This window comes from Bidens hawaiensis, unplaced genomic scaffold (assembly GCF_021521415.1).
Source record: "Bidens hawaiensis isolate Kalapana, Puna unplaced genomic scaffold, B.hawaiensis_p1.1 tig00012349_1, whole genome shotgun sequence".
Classification (NCBI taxonomy): Eukaryota; Viridiplantae; Streptophyta; class Magnoliopsida; order Asterales; family Asteraceae; genus Bidens; species Bidens hawaiensis.
Genome location: NW_027492007.1, coordinates 343,894 through 361,650, shown reverse-complemented (window position 1 = coordinate 361,650; position 17,757 = coordinate 343,894). Strand labels below are relative to the sequence as shown.

General features: G+C 40.0%; 1 protein-coding gene across 1 annotated transcript; it reads left to right on the top strand.

Moving 5' to 3' along the window:
• Window positions 1-9,377: 9,377 nt before the first annotated feature.
• LOC143540838 (mediator of RNA polymerase II transcription subunit 23-like) lies at window positions 9,378-16,187 on the top strand. The gene is made up of 19 exons (XM_077033811.1): window positions 9,378-9,551; window positions 9,619-9,647; window positions 9,849-9,948; window positions 10,014-10,982; window positions 11,067-11,301; window positions 11,386-11,603; window positions 11,677-11,884; window positions 11,962-12,239; window positions 12,309-12,392; window positions 12,479-12,573; window positions 12,660-13,068; window positions 13,160-13,330; window positions 13,405-13,518; window positions 13,604-13,729; window positions 14,226-14,374; window positions 14,464-15,443; window positions 15,525-15,706; window positions 15,803-15,906; window positions 15,986-16,187. The coding sequence occupies exons 1-19, from the start codon at window positions 9,378-9,380 to the stop codon at window positions 16,185-16,187; spliced, it is 4,827 nt and encodes a 1,608-aa protein (XP_076889926.1).
• The last annotated feature ends 1,570 nt before the right edge of the window (window positions 16,188-17,757 follow it).

The following is a 17,757-nucleotide window of genomic DNA, read 5'->3' as shown; positions in this document are numbered from 1 at the left end:
TGAGGGCGATGAAGAGGCTGATGTTGATATAGAGACTTGAAGAGCCCTTCATGTTTTTTTTTTTTTTTTGTAGTTTTTATCTCATCATTTTGTAAATTTGTAAACTTCTATGTTTTGGAAAGAAATTTTGTTTTTCCCTTATTCGCATCTTGCGCATTCCCAATTCATCTCTTTATATTGCATGTGTTTGCTTGTTGATTATAAGATATGCTTGCACATTGAAACTTGAACAAGGTTGTAAGGAAATTACTTTACTTAATCCTTGTCATATTATTTTGCAATATTCTGAATATGCTGACACGTGCCTTGGCATTTCATTATTCCTCTTTTGCGCGACGTTATCGCGCATTTATTATAGGGAATTATGAATGAGTTTTTTAGCCTTTATGTGTCAGTATGTGTTACTCTGATATCCATTATCATCCCATGCGCGACCTCGACCTGAGACCTTAACAGCTATGTTTTGGCATGTGCTTTGCTTTAGCTGTGCTTAGGTATTTTTATGGTCTAGCTGCGCAGCATGTAGGATGGATGTTGTGAGTAATTTGAGCTAAGGCTCATATTATTTGGGCTAAGGCCCTGAGCTAAGGCTCATATTATTGGGCTAAGGCCCTGACGTTTTAGAGTTAAAACTCGTTAACGCGTTTGAGCTTGAAGCTCGCGCATGTATGTTTTACTTCGTTTTATTTTTAGTTTTGATGTCAATACAATGTTGTCATATTGCTCAAAATTAATAAAGGGAAGTGTGAAACATGTATGCAAAAGGTAATAGAACACACATTAAGAGAAAATAGCGCGTATCATTATTCATAATGGCTTAAAAAACCTTGATTATAAACTTGACAATTTTTACATGAAACATTTTCTAAGCTGTGCTGCGTTCCATGTGCGCGGGATCTTCTTTCCATTCAAATCTTTTAAAGCGTATGCGCCTTTTCCCAATTCTTCCGAGACTTGATAAGGTCCCTCCCAGTTGGGGGACATCTTTCCCGGGGGTATCGCGCGACTAGCTTCATTGTTCCGAAGGACAAAATCATTTTTCTTGAAGTGGCATTCTTTCACGCGCTGATTGTAATATTTTTCTAGTTTTTTCTTGTATTTGGCTTCACTGATGATAGCCGCCTCTCTGCGCCCTTCAAGTAAGTTGAGATCCAACCTCCTTTCGCGCTCGTTATCCATCTTACTCATCATGAGCACTCTATGGGATGGGCATCCAATTTCTGCTGGAATCATAGCCTCCGTTCCATAGGTTAGGCTGAACGGGGATTCGCCATTGCTGGTTTTGCTTAATGTCCTGTGCGCCCACAGGACATTAGGTAGCTCCTCGACCCATTCTTCAGCCCATTCAGCAAGCTTTGGTTCGCGCGCTCCACTTGGCCATTCTCTTGAGGGTGGTATACTGAAGTGATGACTTGGTTGATGCGCAATTCCTTGAGCCAACTGGATATCTTCCTGTCAGTGAATTGTTTGCCATTGTCGCTCACAATTTCCATTGGCAGGCCAAAACGGCATATGATGTGGCTCCAAATAAATTGCTTCATTGCCTCGGCTGTGATTTTTGCTAGTGGCTTGGCTTCAACCCATTTTGTGAAATAGTCTACTGCCACTACCAAAAACTTTACTCGCCCTTGCGCTTGTGGTAAGGGACCCACAATATCGATTGCCCATTTGTGGAAAGGCCATGCGGAGGTCACCGGAATCAAGTTGTTCTTTGGCCGCATGGTGTTTGGCGCATAGCTCTGACACGCTTTGCATTTTTGGATCTCTTTTAACGCGTCCAAGTACATGCCTGGCCAATAGTAACCTGCGTTCATTGCTTTGGCAACCACCATGCGCGGGCCAGCATGTATTCCACAGATTCCTTCGTGTATCTCTCTGATCACATAGCTTGCTTCCTCGGCATCCAGGCATTTCATGAGCGGTCCGAGATAAGAGCGTCGATATAACGTACCATCAAGTAGTTCGTAGTTCTGCGACTTGTGTCTTATCTTCCTCGCCTGTGCGCGATCGTCCGGTACCTTTCCCTCCTTCAAGAATTCCATTAATGGAGTTATCCATGATGAAGGTGTTGTATGAATTACAAGGACAGACTTCGCTCCCACCGATGGGTTGCTCATTACTTCCACCCTGACATCTTTGCCAAAGTGATTGAAGCTGGTTGATGCCATCTTGCTCAGCGCGTCGGCAGACTTGTTTTCATTGCGCGGAATATGTATGATTCTGAAGAAGTCAAATTGCTCGGTGAGTTTCTTCGCCTGCTCTAAATACAGAGGCATAGTGTTCTCCTTGGCATCATAAAGGCCATTGACCTGTGCTGCTACAAAGTATGAATCGACATGAGCCTCTAGCTTTTTAACTCCGAACTTGTGCGCGATGCGCAGACCAGCCAGCAGGGCTTCATACTCAGCTTCATTGTTGGTGCTCTTGAAATCCAACCTGATTGCGTAAGTATACTCATGACTTTCTGGATCCACCAGTTTGAGGCCTGCGCCGGACCCTTCGTTGTTTGAAGCTCCATCAGTGAATAATCTCCAAACATTTTCTTCATTATTGGCTTGCGGAGGGTCTACCTCGCGCTGAGCCTCTGCACTTTTTCCTTCAGGGATTTCTGCAATGAAATCAGCTAAGACTTGTCCCTTGATTGCTGGACGAGGCTTATAGGCGATCGTGTGCTCTCCTAATTCCAGCGCCCATTTTGTCAGCCTTCCTGAGAGCGCGGGACGTCGCAAGACTTGCTGGATGTTGTAATCAGTCAGGACTTCAATGGGATGACCATTGAAATATCTATGAAGCTTGCGCGACGCATGTGTTAGTGATAAAACTAACTTTTCTATGATGGTGTAGCGCGTCTCAGGATCTGTCAGCACCCGACTTACATAATAGATTGGTGTTTGGATTCCCTTGCGATCCACCAACAACACTGCGCCAATAGCGCGCTCTCCTGCTGACAGGTACAACGTTAGAGTTTCGCCAGGTAGTGGAGCTGTGAGCGTAGGCAAATTTATCAGACATTCTTTTATCTCACTGAAAGCTTGCTCGGCCTCAGGCGTCCACTTGAATTGGCTTTTCTTTAAGCAATTTCTCAATGTGTTAACGAATGGGGTAGATTTGCTTGCATGGTTCGCTAGGAACCTGTTAATTGATACCAATCTGCCATTCAACTTTTGAACTTCCTTCATGGTGGATGGTGAGGGCATGTCAAGGATAGCCTCCACCTTCTCTGGGTTCACCTTGAAACCATCCTTGGTGACCATTAAACCGAGAAATTTCCCTTCTTCTACGCCGAATGTGCATTTGCTCGGGTTGAGCTTCATGTTTACTTCCTTTAGGCGCCAAAGGGTTTCTTCTATGTCTTTGAGCATTTGTTTTTCCTCCCTGCTTTTAATCACCAAATCATCCACGTAGACTTCTAAGTTTCTTCCAATTTGCTCGTTGAAAACCGCATCCATGAGTCTTTGGTAAGTGGCTCCTGCATTCTTCAAACCAATGGGCATTTTTGTGTAACAGAAAACACCCTTGTCAGTTCTGAAGGCTGTCTTGTCCTCATCTTGTGGTGCCATTTGAATTTGGTGATAGCCCTTATAGGCATCCAGGAAACATTTGAGCTTAAATGGCGCTACAGAGTCCACCTTCGCGTCAATGTTTGGGAGGGGGTAACAATCTTTTGGACACGCTTTGTTGAGGTCCTTGAAATCAATGCACATTCTCCATGACCCATTGCTCTTCTTTACCATCACAGGATTGGCTACCCATGTTTGGTATCATATTGGGCGGATGATATTTGCGCGCAGTAGATCTTCTACTTGCTCATTCATGGCCTTTGCCTTCTCATCCCCCATGACTCTTTTCTTTTGAGCAATTGGCTCTACAGACTTGAATGTGTTGAGAGAATGCTGCGCCAGGTCTCGCGGAACCCCAGTCATATCAGAATGTTGCCACGTGAAGACCGATATATACGTTGTGAGCAATCTTTTCATTCTCACCCTTGTGTCATCTGATATCGTAGCTCCAATTGTGATTGTTTGCTCTGGGAATTTTGGATTGAGAATCCATTCCTCTGGCGCGTTGTTTGCCATTGGAAGTTTCATTCTCCCTTCTCGCGGTATACTTGTTACTGCGCACAAATGATCTCGGTATACAAATGTTACTCCTGTTGGTGTTGGGAACCCCAACGCGCCATGCGCTGGTGACGGTATGGCGTTGAATTGGGCAATCGTTCCTCTACCCAAGATCATATTATGGCATGAAGTGGTGGGCAAGACCAAGAAGTTGACAATTTCAGCTCGCTTGTGTTTCTCATCCCCCATAGTTAGTTCGAATTGTATCTGACCTAGGGGGTGAATGATTTTGTTTGAGACACCCGAGATTGGTGCATTCACAATTTCAAGCCTTGTTTGGTCTGCTGGATCCAACTTCCTGAAACATTGCTCATACATGATGTCTGATTCACTGCCGGTGTCCACCAGGACTTTTGACACCTCATAATGAGCGATGTGTGCAGTGATGACTAGAGGACTGCTGATAGACGGGCCTCCTCTGATTCTTGGGAAGATTACTTGTTGCTCGCGCCAATCCCCTTGGACTTGCGCGCTTCTCTTCCTCGAACTTTGCCCTTGCCTTCCTCCTTCAGCTACACAGAATCTTTTGAATTTTTTACTGGCTGAGGCTCCATCTGGTTGTTCATTCTCTGGTCTTGGGTTTTTCACCAGGTGAGCCAACTTGCCTGATTTCACATCTCTTTCAATCGCATCCTTCAAATGGTGGCATGCATCAGTGTTGTGCCCTGTGGACTTGTGAAACTCACAATACTTGCCACTGTTTGGTGGTCCCTTATGGAGTAATGGCTTGGGGCTTTTAAACTGGACATTCCTTGTGCTTAACACTTGCGAAGGCGTTTTGGTGAGGGGAGTCCATATTCTTGGCAGAGGTCTGTTAGGCTCTCTGCCGCCTTCCCTCTTGTCACATTCTCCGCGATTACGAATTTCTTTTTTGGGGCTGGGGTGAACTTTGTTGCGCTTGCTTTTCTGCGGGAGAATAACTGGTTTGTTGCAACCTGGACCATACGGAGTTTTGTTTGCCCCTCCTTTCATTGTTGCGTGGTGCTTCTGCTTGATGCCCTTTATCTCTTGCTCTGTCTTGGGCAATTTGTTTTTCATTTCGCGCGAAGACTCGCGATGCTTCCATAAGCTTAGCCCAAGTGGTTGGCATGCCATCTCTGCTCACGAGAGCTCTGCGGAGTTGATCACTGCGCGCACCTTGTATAAAGGCCACGCGCAAGAGTTGCTCAGTGATACCTCCGATTGCAAGAGATTCCTGATTGAAACGAGTTATGTAGTCTTCAATGGTTTCATCATTCCTGCGCACGCAGTGCATGATGTCATCGGGGTCGCGCGTGTGTCTGCGCTGCTGTACAAAGTGAGCCTGGAACTTCTCCAATAGCTCTTCGAACCCATCGATTTGTCCAATCGGCAAGCTTTCGAACCAGACACGCGTTGCGCCCGTGAGGCAGCGAGCAAACATGTGACACCATGTTGGCATCGTCCAGCTTTCTAGGTTTCCAGTGTTGTAAAAACCTTGTAAGAAATCATCTGGATCTGTTGTACCATCGTACTTGCCTAGGCCACTTGGCATCTTGGTTTTGTGTTGAATGGTAGCCTTCGCAATGCGCTCAGTGAATTTTGAATGCTTCACCAAGATGGCTGGCCTATATGGTGTGGTTACGTCCACTTGCCCTCTCGCTTGTGGGTTGTACGGTGTGTATAGATCCATATCAACTTTGGCTCCAAGCGCTATGTTCATGTGCGCGCGAAGCTGTGAACCTCCTGCATGAGTATCTCGCGTCTTCCTCATGCTGTGCACTTCTTTCTCATCACTAAAATCAGCGTGTTCGGTGTGAGCAGAGTGACCATCTTCCGGCGCGCGCGCCCTTTTTGTTGTTCCTTGAATGGTTTGTTTATCAAATGCGAGCCTTTGTGTTAAGTCGGCTAACTTTTTGTGTTTGACCAGCTCATTGTATTTGTCCATTAAACGCCGTTGTTCGTTTATGAGCCATTCTTTAGGGTCATTGGTTTCAACTTCCGGACCCATTGGTCCTTTTTGTTTTGCACCAGTCAGATTTTGGAACGTGAGATCGTCTGGAGGAGTTTCAGTCTGGCTATGAGGTGTTGTGATGAAGGGATGGTTACTGGTGGTGCGCGCAGTATCACGCGGCGCCCTCAGAAACTGTTGTCGCTCATTAACATCCTCAAGCTCATTATCCTCCAGAACTTGATCGCTGTTTCGAACACCGGAAACCATGGTGAAGATTTTCAGAGAAAACTGATGAGATAGTGATTTTGTTGGCGTTGTAACAGGTGATGGCGCCAATGAAGAAACGTGGATCGACTTACTAGTAGACGATCAACTTTCCTCGGGTATGAGTGTGCTATATCACCGATGGTTTTCCGGAGTATGAATTCTTCCACCTACAAACGAGCAGCACCGTGAACTTACCCCTCAGAAAGGGACAGAGGGGTCCTCTTTGGGGTAACCCTCCGGTGTGAGAATAAGATATTGTAGGAGAAGATAATAATAATCTGAAAGTGAGTAAGGATTTAGAATGTATTTTCTTGCTTACCTCCCCTTGTGGAGGTGGTGTGGTATTTATAGTGTTAGGGTTTCCAATGATTGGGCTCAGACCCAATCAGGGCCTTTTTGGCCTCCTCCTATTGCTTCGCGCCACGTGTCCTTAGGACACCTGGTGCTTTTTCATTGATTATTCTCTGACCAAGGTATTTCACCTGACCCATGTGCAATCACGTGGTAGCACATGGGTTTTGCTGAGTTGTCCACCCTTCATTGGCAGCTGTCAACATCAGCATATTCTTTATTCCTTAAAGGATGCCTTCTGGAAGGTTGTCTGATGAGCACAATCATGGTTGTCCTTATCCTGATTTGGATAAGGACGTGGTTGATTATGTGCATGTGTGATATGCGCCTATCCTGGGGATGCGCGAGGTCTTCTCTTTATTCTCACGCGCAGATGTTTCATGCGCAGATGTGATATGCGCAAGCATATGTAATATGCGTGAGCATATGTGATATGCGCCACGCGCAGATGCGCCACGCGCAGATGTGATGCGTGAGCATATGATGCGTGAGCATATGTGATACGCGCCACACGCAGATGCGCCACGCGCAGATGTGATATGCGTGAGCATATATGATGCGTGAGCATATGTGATACGCGCCACACGCAGATGTGATATGCGTGAGCATATATGATGCGTGAGCATATGTGATACGCGTGAGCATATATGATGCGTGAACATATGTGATATGCGTGAGCATATGTGATATGCGCCACGCGCATAGGTTTTGGCTTTGTGTCTTCATGACATCCTGATTTCAAGCCTCTTGTCTATATCTTGTGGGTTGACCCGCCCCGCTCGATGTTAAGGCGGGTGCATACCTCTTCAGGAAATTTTTGGGTTAGTGAATACACTAAAGACATGATCAATCCAATTAACGAAAATACGTGACTCTCACACTTTATATACAAAAGTACACATTGAACGAAATGAGTTATCATTTTGAAATATAGATTATATTGATAGATTTTTTAGTGTGTAAAAACTAAACACACATTGAAACCATTGTATCCATATTTATTACTCTTAAGGCCCAGAATGATAAAACCGGTTTGAAAGAGACGCCTCAAACCTAAGTCTACATTTCTAAATGAGAAAATTACTATTTACGTCCATGTGTTTATGGACGGAGTCACATTGAGTTCATGAGAAAAAAAAATAAACTGATTGGGTCCTTGTAGTTCCAAAAGTGACCCAAATGAGTCAGTGCCAATAAGTTTCCATCCAAAAAAAAGTTGAAATTACCAATATGCCATTTCATAAGATTCATATCAGTTCCTGTGGTTTGTTGGCGTGCTCAGTTTTAGTCCCTCGTTATACATTTCCCTTTACACTATTTTTTAAAAGAAAACTAATCAAACCGGACTACTTTGTTAACAAAACCAATCGAACCGAACGACTTTTTTTTTACATAAACTGATCGATCCAAACTATTTTTAACAAAACTAATCGAACCGAACTACTTTTGTTAACAATAACTAATCGAACTAAACTACTTTTTTAACCAAAAAACTAATCAAACCGAATTTCTTTTTTTAACCAAACTAATTGAACCAAACTACTTTTTATAAAAAACTAATTGACCCAAACAACTTTTTTTAACAAAACTAATCGAATCGAACGACTTTTTCAACAAAAACTAATCAAACCAAACTATTATTTAATATAACTAATCAAACCGAACTAATTTTTTTTTAACAAAAACTAATCAAACCGAACTATTTTTTTAACCAAACTAATCGAACCGAACTACCTTTTTAACAAAACTTATCGAACCAAACTACTTTTTTTTAACAAAACTAATTGAACCGAAGTACTTGAAAAAAACTAATTGAACCGAACTACATTTTTAACAAAATAATTGAACCAAACTACTTTTTTAACAAAACTAATCGAACCAAACTATTTTTTTTAAACTAACTGAACCAAACTATTATTTTTAAAACTACTCAGAACCAAACTAGCTTTTTAACAAAACTTGTCAAACTAAACTACTTTTTGTTCGATTCGATTTTTTAAGTACTTCGGTTCGATTGGTTTTGTTAAAAAAAAGAAGTTCGGTTCGATTAGTTTTGTTAAAAAAATAGTTTGATTCGATTAGTTTTATTTAAAAATCTGTTTCGTTTTTATTAGTTTTGTTAAAAAAGGTAGTTTGGCTTGATAAGTTTAGTTAAAAAAATAGTTCAGTTCGATTTGGTTAAAAAAAGTAGTCCGGTTCGATTAGTATTTGTTAAAAAAAGTAGTTCCGTTCGATTAGTATTTGTTAAAAAAGTAGTTCCGTTCGATTAGTTTTTGTTGAGAAAGTCTTTTGATTCAATTAATTTTGTTAAAAAAGTAGTCCGGTTCGATTAGTTTTCTTTTAAGAAATAGTAAGACTAAAATTTAGCATAATCATAAACCACAGGACTCATAAAATCTTATGAAATGATATATTGGTAAGTTCAACTTTTGTTTTGGCGGAATACTAACGGCAGGGACTCATTCGGGTCACTTTTGAAACGACAGAGGACCAATCAGTTCATTTTTTCTCTCGAGGACTTGATGTGACTCCGCCCAATGAACAACGGTCAGGCAAACATGAATTTTCTCAGTGTAAATTATTCATTTGACTTGAAGCAGACAAAAAGCAAAATGTCGATACCTGTAAAAGCTGGAGTGATAAAAGTCTAAAACCCCCAATTTATTTTGGCCCGTTGATTAGACGAGAAAGAAAGTGTGTAATTATTAATTAAAGAAATTGTCTCTGAGATGTTCCGAGCTCCGTCAGGCAGCACCGGCGGTGGTGTTCCGTTGTCAAGCAGTCAAATTCAAATTCAATCGACGGGAGACATGACGGATCAGAGCCAGCAGCAGCAGCGCAGGGCTTTTCAATTCCACCCTGCACGTCCGCCTATTATCGACCTCTTCAATCTCTACCTCGGTGTATGTTTCTATTTATTTGTTTGTTTATTCACTCATTCCTTTCTGAATACCTCTTGTCATTTTCCAGAGAAGCAGCCGCTCCGACCGAGAACCTCCGTATGCTTTTTTAACCTCCTTGTTTTCACTTTCAGTTTTATTGGATTTTGCTACTGAACACAACAACTTAAATGACTGCTTAAACATCAATTACACTAATTCAAGTCTTCCATTTATACAATACAGACTGTTTCCGGTCTGTTTTAGCTTTTATTTTAAACTTTTATACACATTATAGATTTAGGTTTACTTTAATTACAGGAACAAAACACAGAAACGAGTTATTGCCCTTAACAGAGATCTTCCTCCACGCAATGAACAGTTTCTTGTAGATTTTGAGCAGCTTCAGAATCAATTTCCTGTAAGTTTGCAATTTCAAATGAGATTACATCATCGAGTTACATAAACTGACATGTGAATTGTCAGGACCTGGAGCTGTTACGAGCTGTTACAGAATCTGTTCTCATCTCTCTGGTTATCCAGTGCAGTAATCATGCACCGAGAGCAGAGTTTCTTCTTTTTGCTTTGAGGAATTTGTACACCATAGGCTACATAAACTGGGATACTTTTCTACCGTCTCTTCTTTCTTCAGTTTCTTCTGCAGAAATGTCGGTTAGTATGTCTTCTACAGCTTCACCACCGCCACCTGTATCTTTAGCACAAACTGGAATGCAACCATCATCCACCACAATCCCATCTTCAAATTTCCAAACTGCAAGTCCTGCATCTCCTTTAATCTCAGTTCATGGAATCGGATCACCGTCTCAATCAGCAAACGAACTATCAACAATACCTTTATCGCCAGTAAAATCATCAGATATTTACAACTCTGGCCACCATTCAAGAACTAACATGTTAACAAGAGATAATGCTATAAGCAGCTTGCGCCAGCTGTGCTGCAAGATTATATTTTCTGCATTAGAAGTTAACTTAAAACCGTCTACTCATGCTGATATTTTCAACCACATGATGAACTGGTTGGTTAACTGGGACCAACAACAACAAGGGAGTGACGAGGTTGATGGGATAAAATCATGGAAACGAGATAAAGCATTGTTTGAATGGTTGCATAACTGTTTGGATGTTATCTGGCTTTTGGTTGATGATAAAAAGTGTCGTGTACCCTTTTATGAACTAGTAAGAAGTGGACTACAGTTTTTACAAAACATATCTGATGACGAGGCGCTATTCACACTTATTTTGGAGATTCATAGAAGAAGAGATATGATGGCAATGCACATGCAAATGTTGGATCAACATATTCACTGTCCAACATTTGGGAATCAGCGCCTTTTATCTCAAGCTACAACTAATTTAGCGGGTGAAGCAGCTATTAATATGAGATATTCGCCTATTACATATCCAAGTGTGCTTGGAGAACCACTGCACGGGGAGGTGACCACTTTTTATCACTTAATCACACATTTCTTTTTTAACATACAATTGTTTAAATACATAAATTGGTAATTATATATGTAGGATATTGCTGTATGTATACAAAAAGGAAGTTTAGATTGGGAGCGGGCCCTACGCTGTATCAGACATGCTATTCGTAGTACACCGGCACCTGATTGGTGGCGGCGGGTCCTACTAGTGGCACCGTGTAACCGGCAACATCCACAGGGACCCACACCTGGTGCTGTGTTTACTTCAGACATGATATGTGAGGCTAACATTGATAGAATTGTTGAACTCTTGAAGTTGACAAATTCGGGTAAGCTTTTGACCTTTTGTAGTTTGTATTACCTTATGTTGTCAGCGCTTTGACTTTGAATTCTGTTTTTCAAAATTGATGCAGAGATAAACTGCTGGCAGGAGTGGCTTGTCTACTCAGATGTATTCTTTTTCCTTGTGAAAAGTGGCTGCATAGATTTTGTTGATTTTGTGGATAAATTAGTTTTGCGTCTTGCTGAAGATGATCACCAGATTTTAAGGACCAATCATGTCACGTGGTTGCTTGCACAGATTATCCGTGTTGAGCTTGTAATGCATGCTCTAAATTCAGACCCTAGAAAGGTTAGTTTACATCTCATATGTTCATATTTTATTATAATCTTCTTACATTAAATCGGACGTGTGATGATTGTAGGTGGAAACGACCAGAAAAGTTTTGTCATTTCATAAAGAAGATCGCAACTCGGATCCCAATAATCCTCAAAGTATCCTGCTTGATTTCATTAGTAGTTGTCAGAATCTTCGCATATGGTCACTGAATTCTTCTACCCGTGAATATTTAAATAGTGAACAGCTTCAAAAAGGGAAACAAATAGATGAATGGTGGAGACAAGTAACTAAAGGTATATACGTATTACATGGTGTATCTGTTATTCACAAAATAATGATTAAAATACTGACTGTTTTGTGTTGATTTTAGGGGATCATATGATAGATTACATGAATATGGATGAGAGATCAGTTGGAATGTTTTGGGTGGTTTCTTACACAATGGCACAACCTGCTTCTGATACAGTAATGGGCTGGTTAACAGCTGCGGGCCATGCAGAACTACCGGGCCCAAATCTACAAACTAATGAGAGAATAACAATGATGCGAGAAGTTCCTCCTGTGCCAATTTCATTGTTGTCAGGATTTTCAATTCATTTGTGTCTGAAACTTGCTTTTCAGATGGAAGAAGCTATGTTCTCTGGGGAGGTAATATATATGACTCTTTCTAGTTAAAATATAATACCATGTTCTCATATTTTGCCTTTTTAAATGCAGCATGTGCCCAACATTGCAATGGTAGAAACATATACTAGATTGTTACTCATACAACCTCATTCGTTGTTTCGTTCACATTTAAGTGTAAGTTCGTTCCCTCCATTGTTTTATGATATTCATACTTTTTCATGCTTTTCATGACTAATTATCTAGTTTTTAAATTTTTGTAGCATTTGCATCAGAAGAATCCTGCTATCTTAAGTAAGCCATCAGCTACTCTTTTGGTACTTGAAATCCTCAACTACCGTTTATTTTCCCTTTACAGGTGATTACTCCTTTACATCTTTCATAATTTCATTTTCACTTTTGAGTATTGGTTACATAAATATTTTTCTGTTTTCCTAAACTTAGGTATCAAGGAAAGAGCAAGACATTAATGTATGATGTTACCAAAATTCTCTCAACTTTCAAAGGGAAACGCGGTGATCATCGCGTGTTTCGGTTGGCAGAAAACCTGTGCATGAATCTCATATTATCATTGAGAGAATTTTTTTTTGTGGGAAAAGAAGGAAAGGGTCCCACTGAATTCACAGAAACATTAAACCGCATAACTGTAGTGAACCTTGCTATTATAATCAAGACACGTGGAATTGCTGATGCTGAACACCTTCTTTATCTTCAAACGATGTTGGAACAAATCTTGGCCACCAGTCAACATACTTGGTCCGCGAAAACCCTTCGTTACTTTCCAGCTGTTTTATGTGATGCGTTAATTGGCAGGATAGATAAACGGGGCCTAGCAATTCAAGCATGGCAGCAGGTCGGTTTTATTTAGTTACAAATTTAAAAACAATGGCATTGAATGTTGAGTTTGTTTTAAAAATTGTAACATATTATGTGCTGATTCACAGGCAGAAGCAACTGTTATCAATCAGTGTACACAGCTGTTATCACCATCAGCTAACCCTACTTATGTCATGACTTATATTAATACAAGTTTTCCTCAACACCGACAATATCTGTGTGCTGGAGCATGGGTGCTAATGCGTGGTCACCCTGAGAACATAAACAGTGCAAATCTGGTAATATTGTAAAATATAATTGCTATGGTTTAGTTTTTGATTAAATTGGGTCTCTTATTTGTTAATTGTTACAGGGTCGTGTTCTGAGAGAATTTTCACCTGAAGAGGTGACTGCAAATATATATTCAATGGTGGACGTCCTTCTGCATAATATGCAGTTAGAGTCACAGCATGGACATCCCTTGCAGGTGATCTGTTAATCATATGCACACACATTTCTGGTTAAGTGGTAACTATTACTTTTTTGACATAATTTGTTTCTTAATCTATCAGGATCTTATAATGAAGGCATGTGCAAATCTTTCATATTTTATTTGGAACCATGAGCTGCTTCCATTGGATATTTTGCTTCTTGCTTTGATTGATCGTGATGATGATCCACATGCTTTGCGTATTGTGGTATGTAACTAGGAATTAAGTGTGCGCGCGTCAGTTATGGGCTCTCAAACCAAACCAGAAATTGAAAATTCAGTTTTGGGATTTTTGAAAATCGTTCGGTTTCAGTTTTTTTTTGCTATTTAGACTTTAAATATTCTAGCCGGAAAAAAATGACCCATAAAAATGAATTTGGGCCTGAAACAATAGGTCTAAATGATGTCATACATACTTATATATGCGTACATACATATGTGTTTTATTGATGTATCGGTTTTCCGCTTCGGTGTTTTGGGTTCTGGATACAAGCAAAACTGAACCTGAACCGGAGATAAGGTTTTTAGAAAATTACAAAAACTTAACAGGTCAGTTTCTGGCTGGGTTTGGTTATGTTGATTAATTCGGTTTTGGATTTGTTATTTTAGATCCATCCTAAACCTAACTAGGAATGATTAGTCACGGTATTTAATTTTTGTTCCAAGTTAATTATGTTAAAATGTTTATATTATAATATTTGCAGGTTAATTTACTTGAAAGACAAGAGCTTCAACAAAGGATAAAATTTTATGTTGCTAACCGTGGCAAACCCGAGCATTGGCTTCAAACTATAAGTTTTAAACGTATTGAACTACAAAAGGCTCTTGGCAATCATTTGGCATGGAAGGAAAGGTGACATGAATTTTTTTTTTTTTTTTTTTCTATTTGTTTTTTTTACTTCCTTTTTTTTCATATGTTATATAAATATTTTTCGTTTTCAGGTACCCAACGTTTTTTGATGATATCGCAGCACGTTTACTCCCAGTTATCCCTTTGATCATATATAGGCTTATTGAAAATGATGCTGCTGAAGCAGCCGATAGAGTTCTGCAATTCTATTCAACTTTCCTTCATTATTATCCTCTAAACGTTACATTCGTTCGCGATATACTCGCATATTTCTATGGACATCTTCCTGCAAAACTCATTTTCCGTATACTAAACGTGCTTGATATTAAAAAGATGCCATTTTCTGAATCGTTCCCGCAGCACGTTAACTCATCAAACGCCATGTGTCCACCACTCGAGTACTTCGCATCTCTTTTATGCAACCTCGTGCATAATGTAATCCCTCAATGCAACTCAAAAACGGACCCGTTAAACAACGGTATGCGTACATTTATTAACCGGAATCCAACAGCTAGTCAACCCGGGTCAACCAACACTTTCGAATGTCAAAAGGCGTTCTATCAAATACAAGATCCTGGGACCTACACACAACTTGTTCTAGAAACCCCGATTATAGAAATCCTATCTCTCCCAGTAACCGCACAACAGATTGTAACCTCACTCGTTCAGATTATTATTCATATCCAACCGACTCTAACTCAATCTAATCATGGTTACCATGCATCTACCACTAGTTCAGGTCAAGGTTCGGCTTTACCAGCTTCGCCTTCAGGCGGAAGCACGGATTCATTGGGTAGATGTAGACAAGGTGTTACGGGTATGGGGTTTGTTACACGAAGCGGTTACGCGAGTCAGCAACTGTCATGCTTGATGATTCAAGCGTGTGGGCTTCTGCTGGCTCAGCTTCCTTCTGAGTTTCACACACAGCTGTATGCCGAGGTGGCACGCGTTATTAAAGAGAGCTGGTGGCTTACTGATGGTAAGAGGTCGGTTAGTGAGTTGGATTCGGTTGTTGGTTATGCTTTGTTGGATCCTACATGGGCTGCTCAAGACAATACCTCCACTGTAATTGGTAAGATTTGTTTTTTTGTACTTTTTTGAAGTTTTATGATGTAATAATTATTAAGCTAATTATAAACCTGTGATAATGCAGGAAATGTGGTGGCTTTGCTTCATTCATTCTTTAGTAATCTTCCACACGAATGGTTGGATAAAACACATCTTATTGTGAACCATCTAAGGCCTATAAAATCAGTTGCAGTGCTGAGAATAGCCTTTCGGATTGTGGGCCCGTTGCTGCCGAGGTTGGCAAACGCTCACAACTTGTTCAGCAAGGTAAGTTCTTTCTTTAGCAAGTCATAAGGGTACATTATGAAACAAAAACCTAAAAAAACATGAAGTCAGATAACTAAAACATGCTCGATTTTGCAGACGCTAGAACTGTTGTTGAACATGATGGTGGATGTATTTGGGAGGAACTCGCAGCCATCAACTCCTGTTGAAGCGTCTGAAATAACTGACCTTATTGACTTTCTGTAAGATTTGATTTGACCATCATATGATCAAAGTTACATGAACAAGTTTTAACACTGTATTTTTAATGTTTGTTTGCAGTCATCATATTGTGCATTATGAAGGTCAAGGAGGACCTGTGCAGCCAAATTCGAAAGCAAGACCAGATGTATTAGCCTTGTGTGGAAGAGCTATTGAAAATTTAAGAGCCGATGTGCAGCATCTTCTCTCGCACTTGAAAACTGATGCGAATGGTTCTATTTATGCCGCTACCCATCCAAAGCTTTTTCAAAGTCCATCTTGATGATCAGGTCTAAATAACCAACCGTAGTGAGTGTTGTCGTAGCTAATATTTTGAAATTTTTTAGACTTGGCACGGGTTGTAATATGTTAGTTATAAAGTAGCTATGTATAATGTAAAATTCACCTGCCAATTAGTCTAGATGAAGTTTCATGTTTTGTTTAGCCTGCAACAACAGGAAGCACAGTCCATGATGTTAAAAGTTAAAACAACTTAAGTAAGCAATCTAACTTAACTAAAATGCATTTGAGCCATAGAAATTCAAACAACACAAACATGAAATGAAGTGAGAAGACATGAATCAAACTATTAAAAGCTATCGATTAAACATGATAACAATATAATAACATAAACAAACACAAGCGCTCCATAAACTCAACCTGACCGCATCAATTGCTCTTCAACTTCTCAACCCGGCTATTCAACTGATCGATCTTAACCACCAGCTGAGTGACAGAAAACTAGAACCACCCATTCTAACGCCATGGATTTGATTTGATCTGTGAGAGTGAAAATAAAGCCTAGATTAATTAGATTAGATGTGATCTGATTGTGGATGGAGTGAGTGGGTAAGAAGAAATATGAAACCGAGTTTGTTTTTTTGTTTGTACGAAGATGGTGGCCGTTACTTGGTGTGTGGACACGTGGAAGCTTAATTGATTTGAGAAGGGAAACAGCAGTATACGAATTTAAAACACACACGTTACGTTAATAAATATATAATTTCTGGGGCGACTACATCGCGAATTTATACGAAAATCTCAGGGAATAACGTTCAGGAAAAAAAATATTTGTTTTCAGTATTTTATACAATAACCGAATTCTTTTTACTGTATTTCATATAACAATTTTTTTTTGAGCTTGGTATTGGATCGATATCATCATTTTCTTGTAATTTTTGTTTAAAAAGATTAATAATAAGATTTTGTCGTTTTATTTTCCAGACTCCCTAATTTTATAAAGAAACAAAATTTAAAATCATAAATCCACAATCAATTCCAATTTACATGTAAACCCAAAAACCCTAATCAATTTCAATTTACATTATTCAAATATCCAATAAACCATAATCAATCATTCAAATATTCAATTGCACAAAAACAATTCCACGTTAACAATTTATATAAATAAATTAAACAATTACACTTTTAGATAAAAGTAATTGAATATCTAAATTGAACAGGTAGAAGTTGAACCATGGAAGAGGAAGAGATCACTGGCCGTCGACTACTCGACTGTAGCGTGGAGGTTTGGTGACCGGAGAAGGGCGGCAGGGGATCGAGGCAACGTATCCACGGTGGCTGAATGAAACTTTGTTTTGCTGAATGTTGATATCCGGCCTAAACCAAACGTCCAAGCATGATGGAATAACGAACAATGTTTTTATTTAGTTTGGGCTTTAAATTTTGGTTGGGATTTAATTGGTTTTAGCTTTTAATTTGGTTAGGCCTTAAACAAAAAGGGGTAATGTTATATTTTTCAGGAGTAGCGAAATACAAAACCCACCAAAAAAATAAAAAAAAATTGCACTAGTGGCAAAAAGTTGTGGGGCGGTGGAGGATACCCCTTATTA